The sequence below is a fragment of the Lepidothrix coronata genome, unplaced genomic scaffold, assembly GCF_001604755.1.
Source record: "Lepidothrix coronata isolate B3197 unplaced genomic scaffold, Lepidothrix_coronata-1.0 Scaffold275, whole genome shotgun sequence".
NCBI classification, from domain to species: Eukaryota; Metazoa; Chordata; class Aves; order Passeriformes; family Pipridae; genus Lepidothrix; species Lepidothrix coronata.
This window is the reverse complement of record NW_016690455.1, coordinates 1,121,370-1,139,176: the sequence shown is the minus strand read 5'-3', so window position 1 is coordinate 1,139,176 and position 17,807 is coordinate 1,121,370. Positions and strand designations below refer to the sequence as shown.

At 46.4% G+C, this 17,807-nt stretch overlaps 2 protein-coding genes across 2 annotated transcripts in view; one reads left to right on the top strand and one right to left on the bottom strand.

Annotated features, from left to right (window-relative positions):
- The window catches only part of LCT (lactase), a 17,830-nt gene extending 2,276 nt beyond the window's left edge, over positions 1-15,554 (top strand). The window contains exons 3-17 of the mRNA XM_017836340.1: positions 690-773; positions 1,204-1,306; positions 1,959-2,034; positions 2,787-3,474; positions 3,831-4,476; positions 5,742-7,301; positions 7,606-7,874; positions 8,361-8,651; positions 9,507-9,705; positions 10,112-10,314; positions 10,676-10,785; positions 11,337-11,471; positions 12,379-12,602; positions 13,384-13,620; positions 14,298-15,554. Coding sequence (XP_017691829.1) covers positions 690-773; positions 1,204-1,306; positions 1,959-2,034; positions 2,787-3,474; positions 3,831-4,476; positions 5,742-7,301; positions 7,606-7,874; positions 8,361-8,651; positions 9,507-9,705; positions 10,112-10,314; positions 10,676-10,785; positions 11,337-11,471; positions 12,379-12,602; positions 13,384-13,620; positions 14,298-14,509 — 5,037 coding nt within the window. The 3' untranslated portion in view covers positions 14,510-15,554. The remainder of the gene's footprint in view (positions 1-689; positions 774-1,203; positions 1,307-1,958; positions 2,035-2,786; positions 3,475-3,830; positions 4,477-5,741; positions 7,302-7,605; positions 7,875-8,360; positions 8,652-9,506; positions 9,706-10,111; positions 10,315-10,675; positions 10,786-11,336; positions 11,472-12,378; positions 12,603-13,383; positions 13,621-14,297) is intronic.
- The window catches only part of UBXN4 (UBX domain protein 4), a 14,537-nt gene continuing 11,812 nt past the window's right edge, over positions 15,083-17,807 (bottom strand). Inside the window, exons 10-13 of the mRNA XM_017836341.1 lie at positions 17,289-17,391; positions 16,807-16,938; positions 16,293-16,501; positions 15,083-15,724 (exon numbers count right to left, since the gene is read on the bottom strand). Of these exons, the coding sequence (XP_017691830.1) occupies positions 15,586-15,724; positions 16,293-16,501; positions 16,807-16,938; positions 17,289-17,391 (583 nt within the window). The 3' untranslated portion in view covers positions 15,083-15,585. The remainder of the gene's footprint in view (positions 15,725-16,292; positions 16,502-16,806; positions 16,939-17,288; positions 17,392-17,807) is intronic.

The window sequence follows — 17,807 nt, the reverse complement described above, 5'->3', positions numbered from 1 at the left end:
AATGACAGTGCAGGGTTTTTGCTGTATCCACAATCCTGCAAAAATCAGTACTGGGGTGAACAGTGTTGTGGGTATGACATTGCAAGGATTTGAGCAAGGTGTGGTTTGTAGGGAGAGAACAGAAATTGCATCACACAAGCTGGCTAAACTAGAAGAGAACCTTAGACTGCAAAATAAACTGAAAGCTTATCAGTTTTCTTCCAAATTCATCAGCTGGTGTAATAAGGGAATGCAATTTGTTCCCTTGTTCCCTTGAGATTTCTGAAGTGGACTTTCCCCAAGGGGTTATTGATAAGGCCTGACCTACACAGTTGCAAAGGTTTCTCTGATTAATCACAGACAGTCTTACTAATTAAGAAAGTCACTGTAAATCATTAATATTATATTCATAAAGTAATCCTAGAATTTAATTTAGCTGTTTAAATTTTACTTTGTTTTGAGGAAGACATCTTCCCAGACAGTATCCAGTTTGAGCTCATTATATTGTCCAGCAATTATATTGTACATATGAGCTCATTATATTGTACAGCAGCCATGCAGCTGTATGGCTTCTTACTCCAGCAATATGTCTTTAGCAAACTTTTCAGAATTTTATGTATTTTTAATGTAATACCTGCAAAAAAAAAAAAAACAAACCCACAAAAAAACATTTTACTCTGGGATGATTCTTTTCCTTTTCTTTATTCCAGGATTCAGTAGACTTTCTGTCTCTCAACCTTCAGTACCAGTGTGGAAATGAAACAGATTTCTACAAGAAATTAGATGAATTCCAGGTAACATTATGCACAGGGTTAAAATGAGAGCAGCAGACAACAAACCATAAATAGAAGTGGAATTTCATGTTCCTTGATACATGTCTGAACGGTCCTGATTTTCTGGGAGAGCTCAGACAGCAGCTACACTGGGAAGCAGCTGCATGGTGCTCACTTGCTTCTCTGTTGTTATTCTGTCTTAAAAACATGTGTTGGAAAGTGCTGGAAAGGATCATCTTGGTCTTATTGATGCATTTATGACCAGAATGGCAGAATTCTTCTGTCCAGGCTTGAAAACCTGCATTCTTAAATTCCATAAAACAAGAGTCATCCAGTATCTGGGCAGCAAAATAAGGAGCTGCCCATGTAGAATGCAAAAACTGCAATAACATGTTTTTAGGAGCTGGCTGATGCTTCTTTTCATGCTAGTCCCTGACTTCTGGTTTTGCAGAGTGTCTGGAAGGACATAGAGATCTTGGTTTTTAGTCTGAAGTTCCTTGATTGTGCTCCCATGGAAGAGAATCCTTTCATACCAGTAGCTGCCATTGTCACAGGTAAGTGGCATTTCAAGAAGGAGGAGAGTTTTTTAGCTAAGATCTGCATGATAAATTATAGAGGAAATTCAAAATTGTCCAATTTAGGCTGCTGCTATTAGATGAAATAACTTTATGGTCTTTCGTAGCCTTCTTGGAAAATTAAGGATGGATGGTGAGTGTAAAGGGAGAGGAAGCAGGAAATTCCCCCCAAAGCTTTTTGTAATTTTCTTCAGCCACAAGTTGTGACGTGAGAGGTTTAGGTTGGATATAAGGAAAAATTTCTTCACCAAAAGGGTTGTCAAGCCCTGGCACAGCTGCCCAGGGCAGTGGTGGAGTCACCATCCCTGGAGGGATTTGAAAGACGTGCAGATGTGGCACTTGGGGACACTACAACACTGGTGTTGTTTGGCAGTGCTGGGTTAACAGCTGGACTTGATAATCTTAGAGAGCTCTTCCACCCTAAATGGTTCAATGATTCTATGATAATTTTTTAACATGAGCTTGTAAATACCTAATAAAGAACCCAATACATCTGCTCTGAGAAAAACAGCTCTTAGTTATGAGGAGCACCGTGTTCCTCCAGGAGTAACTGTCTGTACAGGAGGTGCCGTGCACTCCATGGCTCCTGAGGTGGGACCGAGTCCTTCACTCACCGTTTGCTTGTTTTCAGCTCTTAATAAAGAAGGAACACGGACGATTGGATATGACATTAGTGAGTTCTTGGACTACTTGTCTCATGTTTCAAGGTACAGTTTTTGATCTTTAAATCAGATAATAAAACGGTGTCTTCTAGAAACGCGTGAGCAGGCAGAGACAAGACAGCTGTAGTGGTAAAGGCTGTTGTCAGTGGCTGAAAGGGCTGGAAAGGGAGGCCCTTCTGCTGAGCCCAGTCTCTTGTGATTACAGGCAATCCTCTATCCTGCTACTAATCCCATAATGTAATCCTCTTCCACTCTCTCATCCTTAGTTACCCAAATTGCACCTTCAAGCCAATAGTGACAAGTACGTTTCCCAAGCCTTTTGCTCTTCTGCAAAATAGTTATAAATAAACAAATCCAATAGAGGCTTTCCTAGGGGAGAAGCCAACTGGACCTATGGAAATGTGAGAGATGTCCGTGTGCAGGGAGGTGCTGAGGATTACAGAAGCAGGATTGATTAGTTTTAGCTTATCCCATGGAAACTCAATGAGAGCAGTTGTAGCATGTGTAATTTCTACACACTGCAACGATTTTGTTTGTATCTCTGACCTGGCGGTAATGAATTATGAGAATCTGCCTGCAGATTAGATATCTGGCACGTGAGCTGCTCAGCAGTTACCTCACTGCCCTCCACCTGGGTGGCAGCAGCTTGGGTTGATCAGGGTACAGGAACTGTACCCTAAAGTGGCTTATGTGACCTGAATGGGAAGCAGAAAAATTAGTTTAGCCTCCATGTTTGCAAGTTCTATGGCAGTGGCATTCACCTTGGAGGTTTTAACTTCTTTTTATTCCATTTCCAGCCAAACAAATATTCTACAGGAGAACCCAGCTGCTGTTGCTGCCCCTCGCTCCTCCTACCAAACAGTTTGGGAAATGTTTGCTGGACAGTCTGAACTGGAGAGGGATTCTTTTCTGCAAGACATTTTCCCAGATGGTTTCCTCTGGGGCACATCCACAGGTGCCTTTAGCATTGAAGGAGCTTGGGCAGAGGATGGGAAAGGGGAGAGCATCTGGGATCAGTTTGGGCATGCAGGCCACGTCCACCTGAACCAAACAGCAGACGTGGCATGTGACAGCTACTACAAAACCAGCTATGACATTTTCCTGCTCAGGGGTCTTCACCCCCAGCTGTACAAGTTTTCTGTGTCCTGGCCTAGGATTTTCCCTGCTGGCACCAATGAGACCATCAACTCCAAAGGTGTTGATTATTACAACCAGTTAATTAACCAGCTGTTGGACTCTCACATCGAGCCCATGGTGACTCTGTTCCACTGGGACCTCCCCCAGGCCCTGCAGGCCCTTGGGGGCTGGCAGAATGACAGTGTCATAGATGCTTTTGTGAGCTATGCAGACTTCTGCTTTTCCACTTTTGGGGATCGAGTCAAGCTCTGGATCACATTCCATGAGCCCTGGGTTATCAGCTACGCTGGCTACGGCACCGGGGAGCATCCCCCAGGAATCACTGACCCAGGAGTGGCATCTTACAAGGTAGGGACACAGGAATAACTAGGATCCTGCAGCTGCTTTTGTTGGGTTGTTTTCCTCTAATGTTCCATACTTTAACTATGTTCAAGCCTAATGTGGCCTCTGAGACAACTATTTGCTTCTTGGATTTATGGTACCTGCAAAAAATGGGTTTGTTAACAGGGGCTAGATGTTCTTATTTTATTTTATTTTTCCATTCTGAAAGCTGGTGTTGAAGGATAGTCAGATTCTCCAGTTATGCATTTTGTCAAGGCTTTTTCTTTTGGATGTAGAGGCCATTTTCACGTGGCAATAACTGAAGGCTCGAGAGCTTTTGTGTGGTGCAGTGTGACATGTGCTGCTCTGCTTTCTGCTCCCAGGTGGCTCACACAATTCTCAAGGCTCATGCCAAGGTCTGGCACCTGTACAATGACAAATACCGCTCTCAGCAGCTGGGAAAGGTGGGGCTGGTGCTGAACTCGGACTGGGCTGAACCCAAGACTCCAGCCAGCTCCGAGGACGTGAGGGCATCTGAGAGGTACCTGCAGTTCATGCTGGGCTGGTTCGCCCACCCCATATTTGTCAATGGCGATTACCCAGAGATCCTGAAGGCTCAGATCCAGGCAGTGAACCAGCACTGCTCCACAGCAGTGGCACAGCTGCCTGTGTTTACAGAGGAGGAGAAGTCCTGGGTGAAAGGGACTGCAGATTTTTTTGGCCTTTCCCACTACACTTCCCGCCTGGTCAGTGCCGGGGCTGACGGGACCTGCGCTCCAGGATACGAGAGCATTGGGAACTTCTCCTTGCACGTGGATCCTTCCTGGCCAGAGACTGCCTCTTCCTGGGTCCATGTGGTCCCTTGGGGGTTGAGAAGGCTGCTGAAGTTTGTATCCCAGGAATACACAGGGACAAAGATCCCAATATACATAGCAGGGAACGGTGTGCCCACAGGAGACACGGGGGATCTCATTAATGACACCCTGAGAGTGGATTATTTCCGACGGTACATCAACGAGGCCCTAAAAGGTATGGAGAAATCAAAGTATTGTATTTTTTTTAGTCATGATAACTGGCTATTTTAGCCCTTCCGTGGTGGTTGACTCCAAAACATCAGAGCAGAGTGATGGTCAGCTGCCTCTTGTGTAGTGAGTGTGACCTCATCTGCTCCAGCCTGTCTGGTGTCCAGGTGTGGAGCTCTCCATCCTCTTTAGATATGGGAATAGGTTTTCATAGATATGGATTGATGTAGTCTGGACCCTAAGATCAGTTCATATACTCCAGCTCCCCCGAAGATGATTTGCCTGCAGGATCTTGCCTGTAGAGATCTCACAGATCAGGCCTGAACTGCCTGTACTAATTCATCAGATCTAACTGGCAGCATCCTGCACCATTTCAGGTTAGAAGTTTTAGAGAGATATTTATATCTTAATCATTTTTGGAAGGTTCCAGTTGTGCTTATGTCTTTGCAAGCTATGTATCTGTTGATATAAAAATAATATTAGTGACTCAAGTTCTGGGCAGGAACAGAGATTTGAAGTTTCAAACAGAGATTTAACTGATTCTCTTGAGATATTCAAAACAATACTGCCAGGAAAACATTATTAAATATGCTGTGTTAAGTATGTTGGTGATCAGTGTACAGCATTTGATCTTCTTGACCTAGTTCTCAACATACTGCTAAGAGTGCTAAAAGAGCTGCAGAAAACACAACTTAGCATTGCTGTTGTGCCTCAGCAGCGGTAAAGGAGATGGACTGCACATGGGGAGCGAACTTTTCTGGAGAGAGAGAGACAGATGTAAGTGCTTTTTTGTAGGCAGTGTGAGGGAGGATGCTGGACTTGCCCCTACTGGCATTGAATACACTGTTCTGCCTTAAGAAACTCTCCTGAGCTCAGGGAAGAAAGGCAAGCACTGAATACATGCAATGTTTCAGTTCAACTATGGTGTTAAATCTAAAATGCACCATTACCTTAACTGATGAAATCTACTTGAAAGCAAGAACACAGGGAAAGGGATACCAGTGGCACAAGTGTCCTGTACTCAAATATCTCTTGACTAATACTTCTTTCCTCACGCGTTTTTATCACTAAGCATTTGACCAGCTCCTGCTAGAGTGCTGACTGCTTTCCTTGCCTGATACTCATAATTGTTTGGGAGGTTTTTTTAGCCTAAAAACCCATTTGTAGGTGTTTGGCTTGTCGCAACACCCTCAGTTGTGGTGCTTGTTGTGCTGAGCTGTGTTCAGAGAATGTTCAAGTGTGTAACAGTGTGTGGTGTTGTCTCTGTGGCAGCGGTGAAACACGACGCCGTTGATGTTCGGTCGTACATCGCTTGGTCCCTGGTTGATGGCTTTGAAGGCCGACTGGGGTACAGCCTGAAGCTTGGGCTGCATCATGTGGACTTTGAAGACAGCAATAGAGCAAGGACTCCCAAGGCATCTGCTTATTTCTATTCCAGTGTTATTGAAAAGAATGGTTTTCCATCCGAAGCCTTGGGCAGATCTTCTGCGCCACTGGTGTTTGACCGACCTGTGCCACCAAAGTTGCCAAATTTACCAGCATCAGAAGTTCCCTCCAAGGCAAAGGTTGTCTGGGAAAAGTTTTCATCTCAGACTGCCTTTGAAAGAGACATGTACTTTCATGGGACATTCCCAGAGGGCTTTACCTGGGGTGTGTCTTCTTCTGCCTACCAGATCGAGGGAGGCTGGGATGCTGACGGCAAGGGGCCCAGCATTTGGGATACCTTCACCCATGTCCCAGGGAATGTAAAGAATAATGACACTGGAGATATTGCTTGTGATAGCTACCACAAGGTGGAGGAAGATATTTACCTGCTGAGAGCCTTGGGGGTAAAGAACTATCGTTTCTCCCTGTCCTGGCCTCGAATTTTCCCCACTGGAAGGAACAACTCAGTCAACAGCCATGGAGTTGACTACTATAACCGTCTCATTGACGGACTGGTCGCAAACAACATCACTCCAATTGTCACCCTCTACCACTGGGACCTGCCCCAAGCTCTCCAGGACATCGGTGGCTGGGAAAACAACACCCTGATTGACCTGTTTGACAGCTTCGCAGACTTCTGTTTCCAGACCTTCGGGGACAGGGTGAAATTCTGGATCACGTTCAATGAGCCCTACGTCATTGCCTGGCTGGGCTATGGCCAGGGGACGTTCCCTCCCAATGTCCAAGACCCTGGCAGTGCTCCCTACAGGGTTGCCCACATGCTGCTGAAGGCCCACGCCAGGGTCTACCACACCTACGACGACAAGTACAGGGCCAGCCAGGGAGGGGTCATCGCCCTGTGCCTCTACATCCACTGGGCCGAGCCCAAGTCCCCCGGCGACCCCAGGGACGTGGAGGCCGCAGACAGGTACCTGCAGTTCATGGTGGGCTGGTTTGCACACCCCGTTTTCAAAAACGGGGACTACCCCGAGGCGATGAAGTGGAAGGTTGGGAACAGGAGTGAGCTCCAGGGGCTGCCCTCGTCCCGCCTGCCGGCGTTCACGGCGGAGGAGCGCGAGTACATCCGGGGCACGGCGGACGTGTTCTGCTTCAACACCTACACCTCCAAAATCATCACCCACTCCACAACCCGCCTGAATCCCTTCTCCTATGAGTATGACCAGGAAGTTTCAGTCAGCGCTGACAGCTCCTGGCCTTACTCAGGTCTCGAAGGCCATCGGCCCGTGGCCTGGGGGCTCAGGAGGCTCCTGAACTGGATCAAAGAGGAGTATGGAAATCCCCCAATATACGTCATTGAGAACGGGGTGGCGATAAACACCACATCGGATGTGGATGACAATGCCAGGATGTTTTACTACAAAACATACATTGACGAAGCTTTAAAAGGTACCAGCGTTTGCTTTTGTTCTGTTGGGGTTGTGTGTCTCCTCTCCAGATTTCTGGTTCCTTTATTCCTCTGAAGAGCCGTTTTTAAAAGTGATTAATATCAGTCTTCAAATATCCTGAGCACAATATAAACATGCTGTTTCTTTTTGTGATCTCCTCTGCATGGCTGTTTGTGCTTTGTGTCCTCCAACTGTGAGGAGTGTCTTAATGACCTTTATGAAGCTAAAAGCAAGTGAGTTCCTCAGGGTTCATTTAATGTGTGATTATGCCACTGATGCCCTTCCTTTTGTTTCTGGTCTTTCAGCTTCCAGGTTAGACGGTGTTAATCTGAAGGGATACAATGCTTGGTCTTTCATGGATAACTTTGAGTGGTCGGATGGTTATGACCCAAGGTTTGGATTGCTCCAGGTTGATTTCAACAACCCCAACAGGCCCAGGACCCCAAAGCGCTCGGCTGTGTACTACGCTGAAATCATCCGCAGTAACGGGATCCCACTGCCCAAAGAGGATGAGTTTTTGTATGGAGAGTTCCCAAAGAACTTCTCGTGGAGTGTAGCAACTGCAGCGTACCAGGTCAGGAAACAGAGAGGGACTCTTGGAGTGTCTGTGGACAGTTAATTCAGTTTGGATGAGACACCTACAGCTTTTGCAACATTGGGTTTTACTGTAATTAAACATTGGGTTTTACTGTAATTAACCATTGGGGTTTACTGTAATTAAGGGTTAGTGTAGCAACTGCTCTAAAAGGGAGGAACTTGGAAGTATTTAAGGGTGTGGTTATACCACAGGAAATAGGACAACAGCATGGGCTTCATAAGATCCAGCCAACATGGAGCATTAGTGAACTGAAACACTGCCTGCTCTGGGACATTGTACTTTGCTGATGTGTCTTGCCTTGAGGCCCAAGGTACAGCAAAAATGTTGCTATTTCTAGTCTTAAGCTAATAAGCCAAAATATTGTGTGGAACCACGAACACTAACAGGCTGAATTCTTTGCTAGGCCAAGACCTGAATTTAGGGTTTACTAACAATTTCCCCCCCATCTTCAATTAATTGCAGATTGAGGGAGGATGGAGAGCAGATGGGAAAGGACTGAGCATTTGGGACAAGTATGCTCACACTCCCCTGAGAATCAGCAACGATGACACCGGAGATGTAGCTTGTGACAGCTACCACAAGATTGAGGAGGATGTGGAAATGCTGAAAAGCCTCAAGGTGTCTCACTATCGGTTTTCCATCTCCTGGCCCCGTGTTCTCCCAGATGGGACCACCAGGTACATCAATGAAGTGGGACTGAACTACTATGAAAGGCTCATCGATGCTCTGCTGGCAGCCAACATTAAGCCTCAGGTAACTAAAACTGGTGACTTTGAGGTAACTTAGAAACAGCAGAACCCAAGTCTGGTGCTCAGAGCAATGTGTGTATTCCCATCCACGCCCTTCTTCACAGAGAAATTGGTTTTCACTGTTTTTCACTGCATTCTGCAAAGAAACATGGGGGTTTGCATGAAGGAATAAACTGGGAATATAGTGATATTTTTACCCAGAAAGATCATAGTAACCTTATTATTGGATGTTTCCAATCACCTTCTTGTCCCTCATCTCCTTGGAAGTAGAGTCCACAAGGACCTACACAGTGATCTTTCCAGACACTGAGGTGAGACTGACCAACCTGTAGTTCCCCAGATCTTCCTTCTTGCCTTTCTTGGAGACAGGTGTAACATTATTCTTTTCTCAGGAGCTAGGAATCTCCACAGGGTCACATACAATGGACAGTGACCTCAGCACTGCATCAGTCAGCTCTTTCAGCACTGGTTAGTGAATCTGACCTGTCCTATAACCTTGTACCAGCCCAGACTGGTGCTCTGTTGGATTGTATTTCACCAGTGCAAGTGCAGCAGTTCTTCACTGAGGAGTTCTTGCTGTCACAAGGTGCTTTTTGGTAAAAGCTCCATCTTCACCCTCAGGCAGCCCCTGGAGTTTGAGTCATTTCCCCACATCCTAAAGAAAACACTGAAACAGTGGCAAAAAGGTATTTTATTCGAGTGCATGAGTGAACACCACAAACTCCAATCACCATTAGGAACAGGTGGCCACAGATCAAAGCACAGTTTGTGTGTTCATAAATGAGTCTGGGTTACTGTCCTTATTTCCAGAAGTGAGAGTGACTGGTTGAATCCTTTGTCTTGCTGTCTTTCCCCACAGGTAACTCTGTATCACTGGGACCTCCCACAGGCCCTGCAGGACCTCGGTGGGTGGGAGAATGATACAATAATTCAGAGGTTTAAGGAATATGCTGAGCTCCTTTTCCAGAGACTGGGAGATAAAGTGAAATTTTGGATAACCCTCAATGAACCCTACAACATTGCATATCTTGGCCATGGTGTTGGCACAGCTGCTCCAGGTAGGACTGCTGGGCACAACCTCAGAGCCCTGGCAGCACTGCGGGCACAGCTGGTTTGTGCTGCGGCACAGCAGACGCTTGGGGCTGGCAAAGGTAGGCCAAGGAAGGAGGTGTGGTGTGGATAGATGGGGTTTGGATTGCTGTGGGGCAGGTCCTTCTTTCACTCTGCCTGTCACCTCCAAGACCCATCCTCCTTCTCCCACTCCTCTAAGCCAGCCCTCCTCTGCAGCCCCTGGATTAGATGTGCTGCCTGGAGCAGACCTCAGCTCCAGGGACCGATTTCAGCTCAGGGTTGAAACGTTTATGGGCAGTTCTGGGTGTCCTGGGGATTGTGTTAAGCTGGGTGGCAACCATGAGAAAGCTGGGAAGTGCTGCTCCACTGGCTGTGCTGTCCCTGTCTCTGCAGGAATCTCCATCCGGCCGGGCCGAGCTCCCTACGTGGTGGGACACAACCTGATAAAGGCCCACGCCGAGGTCTGGCACCTCTACAACGAGACCTACAGGGCCAGACAGGGAGGGCTGATCTCCATCACCATCAGCTCTGACTGGGCAGAGCCACGGAACCCACACAAGCAGGAGGACGTTGAAGCCTCCAGACGGTTCATGCAGGTACAGAGACCCCTGGTCACAGCTCTCCTGCTGCTCCCGGGTCTGTTCATGGGGACAGCCCCTCTCCCAGTGCTGGACATGCCCAGAACCTGAAAGAAAAGGATGAACCAGAGGCACCACTGCAAGGAAATGTATCACTCTCCTTTGGGGGCTGATCGAGTAGGCAACAGAAATGAGACAAAATACGATTGCAGTGGCAAAAGCTTATTAAATTTACTGCCTTTATATGGGCATTGCTGGGCATCGCCATGTGCCTGTTTGTTATAAATTAAGGTATCACCTATAAAGCAGCTCGTGACAGAGATATGGTTAAATCCCTTGTTTTGATACATGATTTATCCTCCCTTATTTCCTGGTTTAGTTTTTACTAGGTTGGTTTGCCCATCCCATTTTCAAAAACGGCGATTACAATGAGGTGATGAAGAGAAGGATTCAGGAGCGCAGCCTGGCCCAGGGCCTGAGCCAGTCCCGGTAAGAGCCCAGGCACACACGCCTGCCCTTGTTTCACTTGCTGTGCTCAGACCTGCAGCTTTTCTGGGATGGAAGTGCTACATTTCAATGACTCTGTTGCAGTGTTACTGTAAACAGCTTATTGTATCCTCACAGAAAACTAGAACCATAGAATAGTTTGGGTTGGAGGGGACCTTAAAGATTATCTAGTTTCACAGCAGGGGGGGTTGCCTGTTCCCTGTCTGTACCTCTCTTGCAAACTAAATTTACTAATATAACACAGCTTTGGGGTAATAAGTTGGCAGCTCAGTGATACAGTAAATGCCTCTATCACTGCATTAGACACATTACCTGACAACTCTGAAAAATTTGTTTTACCTTTTCTTGAAACTGTGTACTGAACTCTGGCACTGAGAATTCACTGGTCCCTCTGAATTACAGTTCTTATTTTCCATTCCCAATTCCTCCTGTTTTTTCCCATGTTCCTCCAGAAGGATCATGGTACTGGTCCCAGGGATACCAGCATTACACATGGAGTGTGTTCAGGGTGTGTTCTCTGTTTCCTCTTGCAGACTTCCAGAATTTACTGAAAGTGAAAAGCAAAGAATTAAAGGCACATACGACTACTTTGGTCTAAACCAATACACCACAGTTTTAGCATACAACCTAAACTTTCCCAGGGTTGTTCAGTCATATGACTCTGACAGGTAAGAGATGAATTACCGGTCAAGTAAAATCTGCACACCTGGAGCCTGGGCCAACTGACAAGTGTAAGTTGATAGCAAATAAATCTGTGAGATAGGTATTTTAAGCTGTTGTAACCAATACTTGGGAAAACAGCCCCAAACAGTACTGGTGGTGCTGTTATTTCCATGATAAACATGAATCTTTGAAATAGAAAAAGGAAAATTAGAGGATCTGTTAAAGGAAAGAATCTGGACTTGTGAGTTTCCCAGTGGTTTGGGATCAGCTGCAAAGAGTTTTTATCATATTTCCCATCTCCAGTCTGCAGTTTGAACTGTGAGGTTATCCTGCTTAATGGATACTGTTCCATTGGATAAATGTGAGTTCAAAGGCTAAATCACTTCATGGTTAGGTGTATATATAAGTAAAGATTTTTCATTAGATACTTGATTTCATTCCCCAGCTTCAAAAGGTAAAGGATAGGAGCTTATCAGTTTTCCTGATGGGAATTAAAGTAGTGGTGGGACTACACATGGGGGTGAAATTGTCTGCTTTCCGAAACCTTTCCACAGGGAATATACGAAATTGTTGTAACTTGCCTTTGCTGCTGCATCCCAGCCCCTGTGGTTTAGCCCCCTAGGACATTGGGCTCAGTCTTGCATTCCTGTATGTGGGTATGAAGGGCAATTTTATGTGCTCAAGCACCACATGATACGTTGGAAAGTAGAATTGGTGTCATAGTGTACAAAGATTTGGAGCCAACATCACACCCTCAGCCACGGCTGATTTACACAGCAAAGCAGGAGAAGTGTTTTCTATAAAAAACCACTTGTGAGTGGGTTTTAGGGTTGTGGGCACCAGCCCCAGCTCAGCCCTGGGCGCTGAGGTGCCAGGAGCTGGGACTGGTCCTCCCCAGTGTCTCCTCCGCAGGGGTGTGGCCACGGTGAGCGACCGCAGCTGGCTGGGCTCCGGCTCTACCTGGCTGAAGGTGACACCCTTTGGATTCCGGAAGATCCTGAGGTGGATCAAGGAGGAGTACAACAACCCCCCCATTTATGTGACTGAGAATGGGATCTCGGAGAGGGGGGCCTTTGTGTTCAATGACACTCAGAGGATCCATTACTACCGGAGCTACATCAACGAGGCACTGAAAGGTAGGAGTGGTGGTGGAAACCTCATCAGCCAGAGCTCTGAAGAGCTGGAGACTGGGGTGGATAAAGCAAGGGCTGAAACAGCACTGCCATCACACCTGTTACACACTCACATATAAGAGTTTACTGAATCCAATTCCAAGAGCCTTTGGGCTTACCAAGAACTGCCACGGAAGTCACAACTGCCAGGAAAGGGATCTAAGGGCAGAACAAACCCTGGGTTTAGCAGGGTAAGGGCAGGTTCCTTCATTAGGTGCCTCTCTAGTTTGACTACTGCTGTGTCTAAAAACTGCATTTAAAAAGAAAAAAAGGGTAAAAAAACCAACCCCCAAACTAGTTTCAGTTACAGCAGTGCTTGAGCAACTTCAGGAAAGGGCATTTTCAGTTTGCTTTTCTGACATACTGGGAACTGCCAGCCAGGTGTTCAGGAAGTGCTCATTTACTGTGGAGCGAGGCCCCACAAACACTTGTTTCACCAGCTGTTGCATTTTGATGGCTTTTCTTCTCTGTTCCCAAACCTTTGTTTCTCGGACAAAAGCTTTGATTTTTGGAGCAGAGAAAAGCAGTCTCTAGTCCTGGGCAGTGAACGAACTACCCGGGCTGTAACTTGGCAGCTGAAGTAGCACAGAGCAACTGATCTGAGTCAACACGGGAGAGAGGTGGGAATGGGGGAAAAAACCAAAAACCAAGGAGCTGGAGTGTCAGGTGTGGATGTTCTGGAGCATTTCATGCCGTGGCTGGCAAGGGGTGCCACACTGACCTGTTCTCTGTGGTCCTGCCCCAGCCATGGTGCACGACGGCGTCGACCTACGGGGCTACACCGCGTGGAGCCTGATGGACAACTTGGAGTGGGCCGTGGGCTTTGATGAAAGGTTTGGGCTCTACCACGTGAACTTCTCAGACCCTGCCTTGCCACGGCGCCCCAAGGCCTCTGCCAGGTACTACTCGCAGATCATAAACTGCAGTGGGTTTCCAGACCCAGCAACGGGCCCACATCCCTGTCTGGAACCGGAGCCAGAAGGTAAGCGGTGCAGTAGGAATTGTGTGCTTGCATCTGATTCCAGTTCCTAAAATTCTCCATAATCTACAGTCTTTAGAGACAGCATTTTCTGCAGTATTCCCTCTAAGGGCTCTTGTCCTTGTTAAGACTGAAGATATCCATGTACAGTGATACCATTCCTGTGTGCAAAACCAGACTAACGCTGAAATCCTGTGCGAGAGCCCCTCAACACACACCTGTCTCCAACATGAAGCAAGAGAGTTACTCCATTAGACTTTTCTCTGACTAACAACTGCCCAGGATGTGGTTTTCCAAACCACACACATTCAGTACTCTCGCATTTCTTCTAATCAGTTTTGAGTACTTTATACGAATCAGTGTTTTGGGTAAGCCTTTGGAAATACTGATCCTTTTGTGATTTATGTTCCCTGAACTAGAGGAGGGCAACCAACAGCACCCAGTGTTACTGTGGGGCTCTGGGGATGACTGTGGATGCCTGAGAAGCCTCACCTGTACTCAGAATTGCACTATCAGCCTCCGCTGTGCCTTCACTCTGAGCCAGAACTGTGTCAATCCCTGATCCCCAGAGTAGGGAACAGCACAGTGGAAAGCCGTGTGGAGGCAGGAAGCAGCAGTGCCCAAACCTGCACGGAACAGCTCCGCCAGGCTCTGTACTAACACTTCATTATTGTTTCCAGTGACACCACCAGACCCCACTCCAGGAGCAGCTGCCACTGTGAGCTTTTTGGGAATGGATTTGACATCCCAGAGTGCAGAAATCGCCCTGTACATGCTTTTTGCTCTTTCGGGAGTTGGAGCCTTGGCCTTGGCTCTTTTTGGATACAAATACGGAAAATCAGTCAAAAGATCCCACAAACAATCACACATGGAACTGAGAAGTAAAATGTAACATTTCCACTTGCTCAAGTGGTTTTTGGGGTTGGTTTTTCTTAAAAAAGAAGGTTCTACCATCAGGAGAAGAAACTTAGTGCTTGTTCTGCTGCAGCTTTGTGTCTTGCCTCAGAGATGGCTCCCCCAGCATTGCGGTGTTTGCTTTTCCCAGCTTTAGAATGGGGAGGAAAATTATTTTTCTGTGTTAACTGTCTTTTTTTCTCCATGGGCATCATTGGTTTGATTTCTTAAGGACCAAAGTGCTTGTTCCTACCTGCGTGTGAGGTTTCTGAGTTTCAGCTGGAACCTGTTTGTGCTTCAGCATCTTCAGTGGATCTGAGGGGAGCCTCTCAAAGCTCTACTGCTTCTTAGTGTTTTTAAGACAAGTTAGTGCCTATACTGGTGAAAATTGGTCTAGACTGTACTGTTCTAGTGCAGCTACTGCACAGATTGGGTTTTTACCCCCCTTTTCCTTTATGTCATGTACAGCAAGGTCATTTAAACTGGATCAAAACATTTCTCTGCTGTGTTTTGAGTTTCCTTGTTTCCCTGTGCCACAAGAACTTCAGAGGAACTTCATGAGACAGTAACATTTTTCTGGAAAATAGTTTATTGAGTGCTTAGGGAATTAAAAACTACAAGGTTTTGCTTGCAGTTGCAGAAGCAAGAAAAAAGTTAAACATAAATTAGTTACCTGATTTGCTACTTAGAGTGCTTCTGAAACCCTCATTTTAATCAGTCATTGTCTACCATGACCTTTATATTAATATATCTGGCCCTTAGATTCATGTAGCAGAATATTTATAGATTAAAAAGTGCCTTTCTATGGCAGAGGGTAATAATTATGAAAGCTGATGGAGGTTTTCAGTCTTTTTACTTTTTTTGCTTCTAGGTCTCACCTATACTCACTTGATTTTTCTGACATAGGTGACTCCATTCCAGACTCCACCGCAGGAATAAGAATTAAGTAATTCAGTCAGTGTAAAATAAGCCCCACTTGTCCAGAACCTTTAGTTGACTTAGATCAAATAAGAGAAGAGAAGGAAAAAAAAAAAAAAAAAAAAGCAGCCAGATAGTAACTGCAGTTACTCAAAACTACATTTGTTGTGTAGAATTTCCATTCCAAGTATTGTTTTCATCTTCTCCATCATCTTGAGTCCTCAGTCTGTATATTTTGCCTTCTTTTTTGAAGTCTTCCCCCCGCTTTTCCACAGCTCGTTTCCTGACTGCTTGTCTAGGGCACAAAGGACAGGGGTTTGAGTTTCCCCAGCAATAATTACACAAGGGAAGCAGCAGATGCAATAAACACAAATTGCACATCATTCCTTCTCTTATCCCCAGTCATAGTTTTCTTCAGCCCTTTGTGTCCTTGGGAAGCAATACCCAGGTGAAAATGTGTCAGCAGTCGGACAAACTGACAGAATCTCACTTCCCTGTCACTGAGGAAGATGGGGCTGCTTCACCCACAATGGCCCAGCAGCTGTCCTGGTACAGGGGAGATCTCATGCAGTACAAACCCTGTCAGAATCTGACTCCAGTTGCCCCAGGTTTCTTGCACAACCATTACCATTTGATGTCTCATTTTCAACACACTATCTAAAGTAAAAAGTATCATACTAAGTAACAAATATCATCCTAAGCTGAAGTGAAGCCACCTCTTACAGCTGAAATCCCTGTTCATAAATGACTTTTAAAGACAATGCTTTTTCTGGTCTGTAATTGGAAGTGCAGTTCCCCACTACAAGATTAAAGCAATTCCAGTGAGTAGCTTGAGAAACAGCTGCCTTGACCACTTGTCTCACCTGCTCTGCTCGAGGCTGCTCGACGTTGAAGGGGCTGAATGGTCTTGCTGATGAGCTGCTCTCACCGCGGGCTGGGAGGGGGGTGGGCTCGTAAACAGAAAGTTGCTAATGAATCTCCAAACCGCTAAGAGGGGGTAAAGTATCGTGCCCAGGAACTTCCACAGGTCACTGCCTGAAGCCTGGACAACAGAAGTAGCAGGTCTTCCCGCCTGGTCAGGAACACACAAAGCACATTTGTCAGATACTGAAGTCATGCTCTTGTAGACAGAGTATTATACAGGTAATTTAGAAGCAGCTCAGCAGAGACACATTAGACACACAAGCGTCAGTGCCACCATTCATCTGCTTCAGAAGAACTCCAAGTGAATCTTGACAAAAACAAAAGTAATTTGGCAATCTGTGTAGACACAGAAAAGCCCCAAATTCAAGCCAAATATGAGGGCTGACAAGCAAATACCCAACTGCAGCAGTGCTGCCTGCAGGACAGTGAAACATGAACCAAGCCAACACCCACCGGCAGCAGCACCACTGAAGCACTGGGTGCTAACTCCAGTTCCAGTAACTTCTTTCCATAATCTTCTTTGGTGAACTCCCTCCTGGGAAACATTGTCGCCAGTGAGAAATTGCCGTAAGTGTTACCAACCGTCTGGGAAAAACAGAAAGGAAACTCTTCATTTCTGTTATATTGGTATCTGTTCACTTTCAAACAACTGCTGATTTGCCAGTTGAGTATATCTTGTGTACCTTGCTAAGATTTCTTATCAAACTATCAATCATCTTCATAGTAGGATATGAGGGGACCCTTCACTCCTCCGTGTCTCTTACTGATGATACACAGCAGTGATACAAAGGTGGCACTAGAAAGTGATGCTGCCAAAACGCCCTTCAAATACTCACCAAAGAGAGGAGCTGATGACAACTTCACCACAATCAACTAGTTGATGCTACACTGAGTTGTAATCAGCCTGCAGCTGAGAGAACAAACCCACAGTTTACCTGTGCAGCAAACTGCCTTGCTTCCTCCAGCCGTGCTTCCGATGGGAACTGGTTGGTGAAGGAAGATCCATCTGGGAGGCGGAACTGGATCCTGGCTATTGCACTGCAGGACACACGGGGGTCAGTCAGCACACAAACAGTTACAGACACACACTCCTGGGGCTTTAGCTTGGTTGGACTGAAATGTGGCAGAGAGGGACAGCCATCCTACTCCTGGCAGTGCAGATGGGTTGGATTCACAGTGGATAATCTCTTGCTTATCCCTCACCCTGCATCTCTTCCATAACTCCATACACAGGCTCTGTAGGTCAGAATCATTCTTAAAACAGCAGCACTGTTAAAACAGCAGCACTCCTCCAGGCAGGAGGCAGCTCTGACAAGGTCCCAGCCAAGCCTTGCTGAATCCCAGCCCACCATTCACAGCCCAGCAGCTGGATCAGCACCACTCCCCAGCAGTGCCACTGTCAGCCACTCTGTCCCCTCATTACCATTCACATCCTCACCTTATCTAGTCCCCCA